This window comes from Teleopsis dalmanni, chromosome 2 (genome assembly GCF_002237135.1).
Source record: "Teleopsis dalmanni isolate 2A chromosome 2, ASM223713v2, whole genome shotgun sequence".
In the NCBI taxonomy this organism is placed as follows: domain Eukaryota; kingdom Metazoa; phylum Arthropoda; class Insecta; order Diptera; family Diopsidae; genus Teleopsis; species Teleopsis dalmanni.
This window is the reverse complement of record NC_051847.1, coordinates 20,209,613-20,223,524: the sequence shown is the minus strand read 5'-3', so window position 1 is coordinate 20,223,524 and position 13,912 is coordinate 20,209,613. Positions and strand designations below refer to the sequence as shown.

At 29.3% G+C, this 13,912-nt stretch overlaps 1 protein-coding gene across 1 annotated transcript in view; it reads right to left on the bottom strand.

Moving 5' to 3' along the window:
• The window catches only part of LOC119674067 (protein Wnt-5-like), a 106,834-nt gene extending 93,248 nt beyond the window's left edge, over positions 1-13,586 (bottom strand). The window contains exon 1 of the mRNA XM_038085191.1: positions 12,749-13,586. Coding sequence (XP_037941119.1) covers positions 12,749-12,864 — 116 coding nt within the window. The 5' untranslated portion in view covers positions 12,865-13,586. The remainder of the gene's footprint in view (positions 1-12,748) is intronic.
• Positions 13,587-13,912: the final 326 nt, after the last annotated feature.

Genomic DNA, 13,912 nt, shown 5'->3' with positions numbered 1-13,912 from the left:
TGAGTCGCAACTTTTAAAAAGTTGTTAATAAAACGCAATTAATTTTGTAAAATAAAACACTGTGGTTCATATGCAACATTAAACTTTTTTATTTAATTAACTTTTTTTGTTTAACTAAATTGTCACTCATCTCCAAATGGCTACGGATTTAATAAGACGACTGTGGTAAAGTTTTTGTAGTGACACAGATATATAAAAAAAAGTTTGCTACTTTTAATTTAATAAAATGTCATAATGTAATAATGTCTTTAATGTATATAAAAATATACGGTATAATTAAAATATTTACAAATAAAACAGTATAATTATATAGTAATTGTAATAGAAATACAGATTCTAGCAGTAGTACCAGATGTACTAGTGGTAGTAATAGTAGTAGTAGTCGTACAGTAGTTGTTGGTTGTGTTATTATTGTTGTTTTATTATTAGTAGTTGTAGTTGTAATATAGGTAATAGTAGTAATAGTGTTAACAATAGTAGTAGTAGTTTATGTTGAAGCTATTTGAGCCAGTGCACTTGTGCACTTTTACTCTTTATTAACTTGAGATATCTTCAAAACCCCTCTTTACGCCTTAACTGGATTAATGTTTATCACTTCATCAGACTAAGCAACAATTGATCTCAGATCTGCACATTGTTAGTAACAATATTAGTAGTAGTTTTAGTAATAGTAATAGTAATAAAAGTAGTGCTATAAATATACCATTTAAATATTCAGGTTATTAAAATGCCATACAAATTTGAATTAAACAAACCTTCAACTTTCACTTAACTTATTGTGAAATTTATCTTTTACACAAGATTAATGAAAAAATTAGCTTTAGTTTCCTCCTTAAGAATTTACTATTATAACTGTCTGTCAATCTACCAGACCTCTCCGCCAATTATGAAATAGAGATCTTAGCAATCAAACTAGAAACGATTTAGTTAAGTAAATCGTGATGTCATGATATATCGTATATCACGATATATATAAATTCGGAAAGCTGGAATCAATAAGTTAAGTGGTACTGAAATTAAAGTGTGCTCGGGATTAGCTTCCAGCTCTAAAAGAACTTATTGCCATTTAGAGAGTACATTTAATATGGAATATGTGTTTTGAGGCACAAAGCTTTTGAAGAAAACTATTGTAGTGCTGACTTGGGTATACGGGGCACTAATTTACTACTAAATACAAACAGAATCGCAATTAGAGTGTTTACTACCACGTTGTAAATTATTGGTGAAGTATTGTTGTTCAAGAAACTGTTAGATCTTGCAGAAGTAAAGACACTTGAATAATAGCTTCTCCGATATATAATAGGAAAAAATGCAGAAATTAACTCATTCTACCAAGAGAGAACATCGCTAAAGTGGTGGCATGCTTTACCGAACACTGGATATTTGGTAGTCATAATCGTAAGATAATAGTTCTCTCTTATAAATATTGTTAATGTTGTGTAGAGGATGAAGAGAAAAATGTAATAGTGGAACACTTCTTATGCTGCTGTCCAAAAAGAAGCTTGGCTATCTTTTTAGGCAAACATGTGTTTAACATTCTTACAACATTAATTGTGTTCACATTATATTAAAAGACTTTCTCTAGATATAGTTCGAACGATTTTATAGGTCGCAGTTTATTACTGTCGTCTATTATATTAACAATGTTTAAACTGTACTGTATATTATAGACATGAAGAAAGATTTTGGTGTCTATTTGCTGGTTAGTGGTTGCCAAATAATATTTTTCAGAGAAATTCCAAAGCGTTATAACTTCTACGAACACCACTTTCTATGGTATGTAAAACGATACAAATACCAGCACCACTAGTTGTAATTGTTTTAGAATAGATTAGTATTTTCACAAATTTATTTTAAAAATCATATTGTACATCTGAACTGACATGGTGACCATCTGTAACGATGGCTCTCCAATCACTCACATTCATTCTATAAAGGTTGCTTTAATAGCACCAATCGATTGAAATCAATACTTCATTGAATTAGAGGCAATTTTTAATTTTTAACATTAAATGTTTTCTATTTATTTAAATATTTTTTCTTACGTTTATATAATTCTATTCTTAATTTAGACACTAATATTTTTTCTACAACTCTTAAATAACATTTACTTAGTATGAAACGTAGTGTATATAAGTTTTTTCTAAAATATATTTAAATATAGAATATAATGAGAACATTTTTAATTGCTAGCCAAAAATGCATGTTAACTAATACCTCTATTAAACTAATTTATATTATTTAATAAGTAATTAACCTTGTTTTTTTTTGATTTTTCAATGATTATCAAATTAAAATTAATAAAATCATATATCATTCCAACTATAATGACTTTAACATCTTAATAAAATAATTAAACGATTAAAATTGCTTAATTGCTTTATTAAGTCTGTCCAACTGGTAAAAACATTAAAATTAAACAAGAAATTAATAAACTCAACTTCTTTATCACTGATTTCATATAATTGCTGCTTGAAATAAAGTCAAAATAAACATTCTTAAATTACAGCTTGCTAAATAAATCTCATGTTAATGACACATATTTAATGATCTTAAATCCCCTTAAAACTAGTCACACTCCTAGACTTAACTAATTCATTATAGCTAAAATGCAAGTTAACGCAAAAATAAAAATTGAGTGATATATTGTGCAAGTATAATGTGCTGCTCTAGCACTAATCCGCCATTGCTAATAATAATTTTACGCATATAAATTAAATATAAACTATTATTTTTTTGTGTAGCTTCTGCTACCACTTTATTTGAAATGTTTCTTAAGACTAACTACTTCCATAATTTTTACTCGTATTTATACCAAGAATTCGAAGTATCGAATCCCGATAATATATTTCGTTGTTTGCTTAGGACAGGCAACGATAATAAAAAATATTTGGTTTTTCCAATTTCCTGTTTAATACAATAGATAATATTTTAGGACAGACAACGATCATTAAGAAATGTTTAGTTAATACAATAGATAATATTTCGTTGTTTATTTAGGACAGACAACGATCATTAAGAAATGTTTAGTTACAATGTTTGGTTATTTCCAATTTCCTGTTTAATACAATAGATAATATTTTAGGACAGACAACGATCATTAAGAAATGTTTAGTTAATACAATAGATAATATTTCTTTGTTCCTTTAGGACAGACTACGATCGTTAAGAAATGTTTAGTTAATACAATAGATAATATTTCGTTGTTCCTTTAGGACAGACAACGATAAACACAATAATTAGTGTAGGAGACGAGACTTGATAACTCCCCCCTTCCTAAGTTGAATCGTCCCGATTCTTCAATAAGCTTTTGTTAGTAATTGTATTTGATTATTCATTTTATTAAATAATTCTTCTTCATGTCTTGCGTTCGACTTTTGTTTTCGCTTACAAATACTTATTACAATTTTATACAAGAGATATGAGAAGATTAATATAACTAATATAATAAGTATAATATTTTTGATCTGGGAATTTCCCGAGACATTATTATATAAACGATTAAGTATATTTACGTTTTCGAATTTCAAATTTTCATCTTCTGAGTTTACATACTCTATTATTCTATAATTATTAACATGATTTTGTTTAAGATATTCAGATATTTTCCCTTCGATGTTTTCAAATTTATTATTGTCAATTATAATACTATTATTAAATGTAACTAAATAAGTTCCTTCTAGGGATAAATCATTAACGGTATGAGTACCGGATATTAATATAGCTCCCTCTTTGATAATATCTATCTCTTTATTTCTTTCCTTAATTTTAGTACAATTACTTTGTCTTTTATTTAACAAATTTACAAAACAAGTTTCAGTTAAATTTACGTTACAATAGGTATTACTTAGTTCTATTTTGCATTTTTTTACATTGTGAAAACTTTGGTTACATTTTAATATTTGTTCATCTATTAAGAGTTTTCCATCTTTGTGTGAAACTGCCCTTGCCATATAAAGTTTACATTTATTGCTTACTTTTGGGTATTTAATATAAATAATGATTATATCTGTTCTTTGAATAATGCTAAAATTGCCCATATATATATAAACAACATGGTACTGGAAAAAAAATTAGAACTTTATGTTATCTTTGTGAATAATTCTATCCTTTTTTTTAATTATGACTTTATTTCCTAAATCTTCTTTGACAGTTTGTCTCCTGTATCTAGGCTTTAATTTATTTCTTTCCCCAATTATTTTTTCATAAATCGTGTCTCCTACTTCAAATTGTTTCTCTACTCTGTCCTTGTTATGGGTTTTGAGCATTTTTTCTTGTGCTACCCTTAATTTTTGTGGGATATCAGTATGTTCTTTCTTATTGTAAAGAATCTCATATGGTTTTTCATTCGTAATGGAATGTATAGTTTGGTTATATTTTTGTATGGCTTTGAAAATTATTTCTGTATCATTGAGTAGATTAAATTCATCTTTTATACATCGAGCTATTTCAACAATTGTTGAATGTAGTCGTTCTATTTGACCGTTAGTAGAGCTATGTCTGGGATTGCAAAAATTTAATTCTATATTTTGTCTTTTCATTAGGGATTTAAATTGAATTGAGGTAAAACCAGGTTCGTTATCTATCATAAGCACTTTTGCTTGTGGAAATGACTGGAGTAACTCTAATACTTTTTCCTCCAAGTTTGTTTTGTCTTCTATTTTTCTTATTACCACGAATTTAGAATAAGCGTCCGTACAAGTAATAAATTTCAGTTTTTGTGCGTAGAATATATCTAAATGGAGGTTTTCCCCTTCTTTCTGTGGTATTGGGGCTATTCCTATTGAAATTTTCTTTGGGTGGCGGTTGTATTTATTTCTGTTACAAATTTCACAATTTCTAATGTATTCTTTCAATTTTTTACCTAGATTTGGCCAGTAATAGAATCTATTTATTTGCTTTAAATTTTCGTCGAGTCCCCTGTGGGCTCTCTCATGCGTTTGTTCTATAATTATCTCTTGATCTTCAGTGTTTGTGATATCCTTTACAAAGATCCTGGTGTAAAGAAATTTATTTGTAAACGTTTCTTTTAGAGATTTTTCTATTTCGTACCGGTCCTCAGGAGTACAGTGTATCCCTGTCACTAAATTTGGTCGTAAATGTTCTTTCAGTATTATTATCAAATTTTCTATGGTGTCATATTCGATTAAGTGTCTAGTATTTCCGAAAATGTTCAGAGATTCGTGAATTGTGAATTTATTTCTGGCAATCAATAGTTGTTGCGAAAATTGATTAAGAGGTTTTTTGGTTTCATGAATTGTTTCATGGTAACTGCTTTCAGCTGAGTGTTGAGTATCAGTAGTAGAACTATTTTCCTCATTAGTCATATTATACAACTGTATTCTCGATAAAGCGTCTGCGACGACGTTGCTTGCTCCTGGTTTATATATAATTTTTGGACAGAATTCCTCTATAAAAGCGTGCCAGCGTTTCATTTTTGAATTGGGATTTCGTGCTGAAACGGCAAATGATAACGGTTGATGGTCTGTATGTATTTCCAGATCTTGAACTCCGTATAGGTAATTTCTCAAATTTTTTAATGACCATACAATGGCATACAACTCTTTTTCGTTGGTTGCATAATTACGTTCAGTTTTATTGAGAGTTCTAGAAATGAAAGTAATTGGTCTTCCATTCTGGGAAAGAACAGCTCCTAAGGCTATGTTTGATGCATCGGTTGTAAGAATAAATTTTTTTGTATAATCCGGTTGAATTAGTTCTACTTGGGTAGTCAAATGTTTTTTTAAGTTTTCTATAGCGAATAATGCTTCTTTATCCAAATTAACTACAATTTTTTTAGAAGTATTTTTTGAAGTTCTTCCGTTGACCCCCGATAAGTATTTTGTTAAAGGTTTGGCAATTAGTGCATAATTTTGAACAAATTTCCTATAGTATCCTGTTAATCCTAGGAAACTTCTTAATTCCTTTAACGTTCCGGGAATGGGGAATTTTACAATTGCTCTGATTTTTTCTGGATCGGTTTTAATAACTTTGTGGGATACTATATATCCTAAAAATTCAACTTCTGTTTGAAAAAATTTTGATTTTTCCAGAGATATTTTCATATGTGAGTCCTTCAGTATTTTTATGATTGATTGTAATTCTTTAGAATGCTCTTCCAAGCTATTGGAATAGACTATAATGTCATCCATATATACATGACATGTTTTCCCTATTTTAACTCGTAATATGTCATCCATTGCCCTTTGAAATATTCGAGGTGCATTCTTCAAACCAAAAGGCATCCTCGTAAATTCATACTTCCCATTGTTAATTGAGAAAGCGGTTTTTTCGATATCATTTTCTCTCATTAGAATTTGATGAAATCCTGACTCCAGGTCGATTGTTGAAAAATACTTAGAATTCCCTAGATTTGACAGGATTATACTAGGGTCTGGTATTGGATACGTATCCGCTATGGTATGCTCATTTATCTTTTTATAGTCGATAACTAGCCTATGTTTACCAGTTCCATCTTCGTTATTTCCTTTCTTAGGAACTATCCATATCGGGGAATTATATGGACTCTTGCTTGGTCTGATGACTCCATTTTCCCGCATTCTAGCTATTTCGTCATTTACGTAATTGTTACAAGAGAGAGGATAAGGATACTGCTTGCTCCAAATAGGAGTGTCTAAGTTAGTTCTAATTTCTGCTCTAACGTCCGTTCTAAAGGGTAAGCTTGTATTTATTTTTGAATGCGTCGATTGTATTTGCTTTATTATATTGTTTTTGTATATCAATATTTTTTGTGACTCTTCCTTTCTTGTTATGTCATTATCCACGCCGGGAATTTTTCTAGCTAATTCAGTATGATCTTCCTGTCCCAGTATGTTCATAAGGTTATCCTTCTCTGAAAGATTACTGCTTACTGTTTTGGCAGATTCTATTCTCGAAAAAGTGCTGTTTATTTCTTCATCAGTTTCGTCTTTTTTCAGTGAGTCCAGATATTTATTTATCATTATCATATCATTTTTCTGTTTATGTTTGTTCGAATCTATGTATATTCTTTCGGTTTTTCCATTATATCTTAATTCATTGTTTCCTAAATCTACAACAGCATTTATTCTTTTTAAAATATTATATCCTATAAGTATATCTGCTTCTAAATTTTCAATTTCATAAAATCTTTCTTGCACTCCTAATAAGGTAATAGAGTGATAATATTTTATTGTACTGTACCCATTTACAGTTCTTACTCTTTTAAATATTGGTAATTGGTTTTTATTCTTGTATATTCCCTGCCTAATATATGATGCTGTAGCACCTGAGTCTAACAAAATTTTAAAGGTTTTATCAGTTTTTAAATCTGTTAATTGTATGTAGGGGAGCTCTAGTACTCCCTTTGGCCTAAAAAATGATTTTCAGAAATATTGTTTATCCGTTGAGCTTTTGGTAACGGTTGCCTACTCTGAACACTCTCATGAACTCTTTTTTGAGTTTGGTTATTGTGATATCCCGATCCCTGCATAAAAGAATGCGAGTTCCTATTTGAGTTGTTCCAGTGATTCCTATTAGATGATTGATAACTGTTGTTTCTTTGGAATTGGTTGGATACAGATGGATCCACTTCCATTGGTACAACAGGTTCTTGAATTTGATTTTGATTATTAATATTCGCTTTAGGGAATCTTAAATTATTTTGGATTGTGTTCCTAGGTGTGTGATCGTATCTCCTTTGTCTGTTGTACTGGTTTTGATAGTGGTTTGAATTATTCATTGGAGTTTGTTTCCCATTGTTCTGAAAATTTAAAGCGAATCTTGCCCTCAAATTGTTTGCTTCGAGTTCCTGAGCTTTTGCTAATGCATTTGGCAAGTCTTCCGGACAAAGTGAGAATAAAATGTCAGATAATGGTGTTTTTAGACCAGTTATGAATATTCTTAAAGCGTTTTGCCTATTCTTTCTATTAAGTTCTTTAGTAATTGACTCATCGCTTCCGTGGGTCATTATAGTCTTATTTATTAAGAGAGTCAACTTTTTATTGACTAAATTGTAGTATTCCATAACCGAAAGATTGCCCTGTCGTAACACGCTTAATTCCTGTTCTATTATATGAATTGGACGTTTGTCCGAATATGCAAAATCAAGCCGAGCAATAATGGCATCCATATTTAGACAAGTGCCGTGATTTGTTAGAGTATCGTTGGCCTCGCCTATAATTTTATTTCTTAAAATGGTTAGTGCACCGAAATACTTCCTGCTACCTCTATTGTATAAACTCATGGAATTTATGGCTGCGGCCCGCCAACTAACATAACTATTTTTTCCACTAAATTCGGGAAGTGATTTTACTATGTCCAAGGTCTCATCACATATTATACGGCTGTCTACTACTTCCGTTTCGAATTCTACTACTTTGGGAGTATTTACTGCAGAAAGCTGCTCTTTTAGCAAAGCTATCTCATCCCTAAGAGAGGCTGTGTTTGCGACTATAAGTCGACTAATTAAGTCTTGTGTAAAAGTATTATTTTCGAGGGTCATTTTAGCAAAATTCTTTAACAGATTTTCCAGTTTTACAACTTAATAAATACAAAAAAAATTGATTTTATTCCCGTTTCACGATAGTATTTCAAAAAATGAACAAATATTTCAATAGTATAAAACAAAATCTAATAACAGTAAGCGAAGGGAAAAGATTTTACACAATAAAAAATAATAATTTACTTTTATATTTATAATTTAACTAAAAAAAATTTCCACCTTTTACAAGTCCAATTAACAATTTTATATATTCATTTATACTTCTTTCAAAAAGAAATTAATTGTTTGACTTACTTATAAAATGTTTTCTGCTTCTCCTGAGTTGAGTTTTGGTTTAAATGTATCTTCCTTCAATTTGTACCACAGGTATTAAATTATTATTACTTAGACAGTCACCTGAGTTGAGTTTCGGTTTAATTGTATCTTCCTTCGATTTGTACCACAGGTATTAAATTATTATTATTTAGACATTCACCTTTAGTTTTGGGATTTTTTTTGTTCTTTTGTAATTTATATATTTTATAAAATGTTTTCTGCTTCTCCTGAGTTGAGTTTCAGTTTAATTGTATCTTCTTTCAATTTTTACCACAGGTATTAAATTATTATTACTTAGACAGTCACCTTTAGTTTTGGGGTTTTTTTTGTTCTTTTGTAATTTATATATTCTTTTTTATAAAATAATAAAAAAAAATTTCACGATTTCAAGTTAATTAAATGAAATTTCACGTTAAATAAAAAAAATTTTTGAAAATATTAATTTATATTATATTATTTATATATTTTAAATATTATTTATTCCTTTTTCTTAGAATAATCTCTCTTTTCTCATCTGCAAAGTTATTGCATGTTTTGTTAAATGCAGTGATATAGTTCGAGCAACTCGTGTTGCGTACTTTTTATTTTCCGCAATTGTAACACGGGCTTCACGTTGAGCGCCAATTAAATATAAACTATTATTTTTTTGTGTAGCTTCTGCTACCACTTTATTTGAAATGTTTCTTAAGACTAACTACTTCCATAATTTTTACTCGTATTTATACCAAGAATTCGAAGTATCGAATCCCGATAATATATTTCGTTGTTTGCTTAGGACAGGCAACGATAATAAAAAATATTTGGTTTTTCCAATTTCCTGTTTAATACAATAGATAATATTTTAGGACAGACAACGATCATTAAGAAATGTTTAGTTAATACAATAGATAATATTTCGTTGTTTATTTAGGACAGACAACGATCATTAAGAAATGTTTAGTTACAATGTTTGGTTATTTCCAATTTCCTGTTTAATACAATAGATAATATTTTAGGACAGACAACGATCATTAAGAAATGTTTAGTTAATACAATAGATAATATTTCTTTGTTCCTTTAGGACAGACTACGATCGTTAAGAAATGTTTAGTTAATACAATAGATAATATTTCGTTGTTCCTTTAGGACAGACAACGATAAACACAATAATTAGTGTAGGAGACGAGACTTGATAACTTATATGCAGATGCAGATGCAGATGAAGATGCAGATGCAGATACATTTCAACAAGTTTATCCCATGTTGAGTTAAAACTTTTCATAATCAAGTGCAGAATAACCGTTGTTAGTAGCTTTGCACTTAGCATAATCAACTTACAGATTGCCAAGGAAATGAGCTGCAAATCTAACAGATACCAATCCGCAACTATGCTCCTCAAGATACATCTACATTTAGCACACAAACATACAAATTTTGAATTTTCCTCACAAAACGAACGATTTTTCAATGTGAAAAATGAAGTGAATTTCTTCAAAAAGGTAAAAATGAAATTTTCCATTTTTGAGTTATGTGTAGTGGCTTCGAGTTTCCTATTCAAGCTGAAATGGCAAAGTTGTGTTTCATTTGAGTAATGCAAGTGCAGAGTATGAAGATTTTAAAAATTTTAAATTTTATTGCGGTGTTAGCTTGGAAGTTGAAATTGCTTCCAATTACTTACATTACGAAAATTAGTTGATTATATCTGTGCGTATAATAAACTTAAATAATGATTGATAAGTTGATAAGCACTTTGTGTTTAGCTTTTGGTTTGAAACGCTAAAGTAACTAGCTAATAGTTGTAATAGCTTGCAGTAATGGGCCTATATTTATACTTATAAATAATTTTATTTTGTAATGCTAATGGCAACAAAACACTATCTGCAAGTTCTTGGAATTTAGAACTAGTACTTAAAGCAAGGTTTGTTAACTTAGTTGATACTTGCACAATTCTTGTCATACTAAACTCAAGTTATGCCAAATCTTTCACATGAGATGCTGGAATATACATTGTGCTTTATTTCCATGGGATAATGCATGTATACAAGCACATCTTCAAGGCTTGAAATATGAGCTGTGCTAAGCACTTTGCATCCTTCAGTTAAGATCACATATTGCTCTTGTGACTCATATATGTGTGCATATGTAGGTAAGGGAATAAGTAAAAGTTATGTCGTTCTTGATTTGTTAAACCGGAGTAACTTTTTCAATCGAGAATGACTTTTAATGCAATTTTTGGGTAAATCTGGGGCAAAATGTATACCACTCTAGATATTTTCGTAGTGTAGCAAGATTACCCTCAAATTAATAGCTGTTTCATATAACTTGACAAACGAAGAGTGATTTGATGCGTTATATGTATTTCAGAACTGCAAATGTGTTAGATTGTTCTAAAAATGTTTGATTAGGCAACAAAATATAATAGTTCAAGAATAAATCTAGATTGAATTCAGATTTACCAATTGAAAATGCTATTAATTCCACTGAAAAGTATATTTATATTTTTTAAATTAACCTAATATTGTTGCTTCAGTCTTAATATTATTAGTAAAACATACACTCTGATATGCTCACAAATGATATCACTGTATTATAATAATTAAGCTGTACGTTAATGGCACTATTCCTTCATGTTTCTACTAATCACTGTATTAAATATAATACTGCTTCAAGATATAATGCTTATCCAATGTCCTGTGATTTCATGTTTCAATGTAAAACAATTTATTGTAAAATATTTTGAATCTAAACTAAATATGAAATAAATACACTCATTAAAAACCTTACTCTATTTAGTACGTCAACGGGTTTTAATAACTGGTTATTGTGGTCTAAAAGATAACCTACATAAACGTTGATTATCTGCCAATTCGGAATGCAGACAACTATGCATATTCTTTGTGACCGTCCAGCTTCAACAATGCACAGAAGAAACTTATTTCATATGGAGTTTCTGTCACCAGAACAGATCAAGAGCTCTTTTCTGGATTTAGTTCTGGACTTTGTTCACAAGCTATGTAAAGGGATTTGTATAATTAAAAGTGAATTTGGTATAATAGGACTCTTCTGACCGTAGTACTGGCTGTCAAGTGATTTGAGGACAAAAGTTTTAATATAAAATAAATACGTCATCATCATTGTTCAATAAGACGTCATTGTCAAAAAAAACTTTCAGTGTTCAATAATATGATATTGTATTTTTATTTAATGGTGTTGGCTACTATATTAGAAGAAGTATTTGTAACACATTTTTTTCTTATCTTATTGCAATATATCTTATTCCGTAAGATATAGACAATTTTCTTTCATAAGAAATTTTTGTATAACGAAATATTGTTAATACTATTAAGGCTTATAACTGAATCGTTATTATTAGTTTCTATGCCATATTTGTGAAGATATCGAAGCACTAATTGTAAATTGAGATAAACTACTTAAAAGACTTCATTTCATTGTAATATAAAACTTTATACGTACGAAAATTGTCCGTACCTTCAATAAATTTTAGTAATAATTTTTAATTTTAATCTTTTTAAAAATAATTTTGACATGCACGAAATAATAGTTATTCTATTCTATTGACTAAATTCCCAAAAAGTTGATATGTAATTCTATTAGAATAATTAACTAAAGCTTTAAATTTTTGAAGTTTGAATAAAAGCTTCACAAAATTGTTCATATCCTTAACTGAATAAAAAAATTAGATGATTTGGGTCAAAAATTTTTTTTTCACTCTCTACAATATTGTTTATTATAGTTTCTTAACATTTTCTAGTAAAAATTATTTTATTTAATTTTTTTTTTTTTTGCGAAAAAAACTTTTAAGGTGCCGTACTTTTACTTTAACATAAAATAAAAATTATTTCAGAAAGTGAATAAATTCAACCACAAACAAAAAAAAATACTCATTTCATTTTTAAATTAAACATTTTGAAGGAATTTTCATCCATTGATTACTAGTGAGGTTCTACTTACATCCATGTTGGTACACCCTGCAATGCTGTTGTCTCATTTAAGACAACACCAAGGAGTAACGCTGCACTAATCCACAGTGAAAAATGTTTCCTTTTAAGAAATTCCATTTTGACCATTTCACAGCCAACACAGGCAGACGCTGAAAAATAGAAAAACTGTGGCTCTATGAACGTCCTCGACGCGTTTGTCGTTCACTTGTTTTTATAGTTGCGGTTATTATTATTACAATTGTTGTAACTGTTGTAACTGTTGTAACTGTTGTAACTGTTGGTTTGGTTGCACTTTTACTAGTTTTTCACCAATAAATTACTTTTTCCCACAAAGAATGTTTATTATTAGCTGAATTTTTTGTATATTTCCCTTACACTTGCTTTGTGTGAAAACGTGTTTTCAGGAGTTGAAGTCCAGTAATAAACTTTTTCCTCACGATACTCTTTGGGTTTAACGGATATCCGGTTTATTTTTCACTTCTTAGCAGCACCATGACTCACATTATTAATCACAATTGCACGCAACTCTATTACTAACTCTTTTCTTAAAATTGTTCGTTCTTGGTTTCTCGATTTTTTACGACATCACTCCGTAAATTACGTGAAAGCACTTATTTAATGCAATTTTTCATTTTTCTGACACTAATGACATTTTATTGTTATAATATTTCAATTGAGAACGAAAGAAAGCAACACTTTTTATCACTTATCACTTACTATATTTAGTATTCTATTTTCTTGTATTAGATTCTGAGAGTCTTTATTAGTTTCCTTATTGTTCGGTGCGGCTGGCATTCAAAGTATCAAAGTATCTGGCGTGTTTTGTTCGGATGCCTACAAATTTGTGTCATCAGCTGAAAGAAATAAGAGCAAAACAAACTTCATTAATTTTGTTGAACTTTATGTCTTTTTTCAAACAAAAAAAAAATTCATATATAAAAAAAATAGAAGAAAAAAATCACAAATATGAAAATAATAATAAAACGTATAGAGAACATACAGGCATATATGGATACATATAGACATACATAAATGTCCATTCTTAATAGCCTTTACTATGTATAGCTTAGAACAATAACAATTTTTTCTTCGAAAATCTTTATAAAATTTTTATTGTTTTTGTATTGTTTACAAACAAACTCTTTAGTGCGTCCAGTCCAGCGCTCTGTCCGTC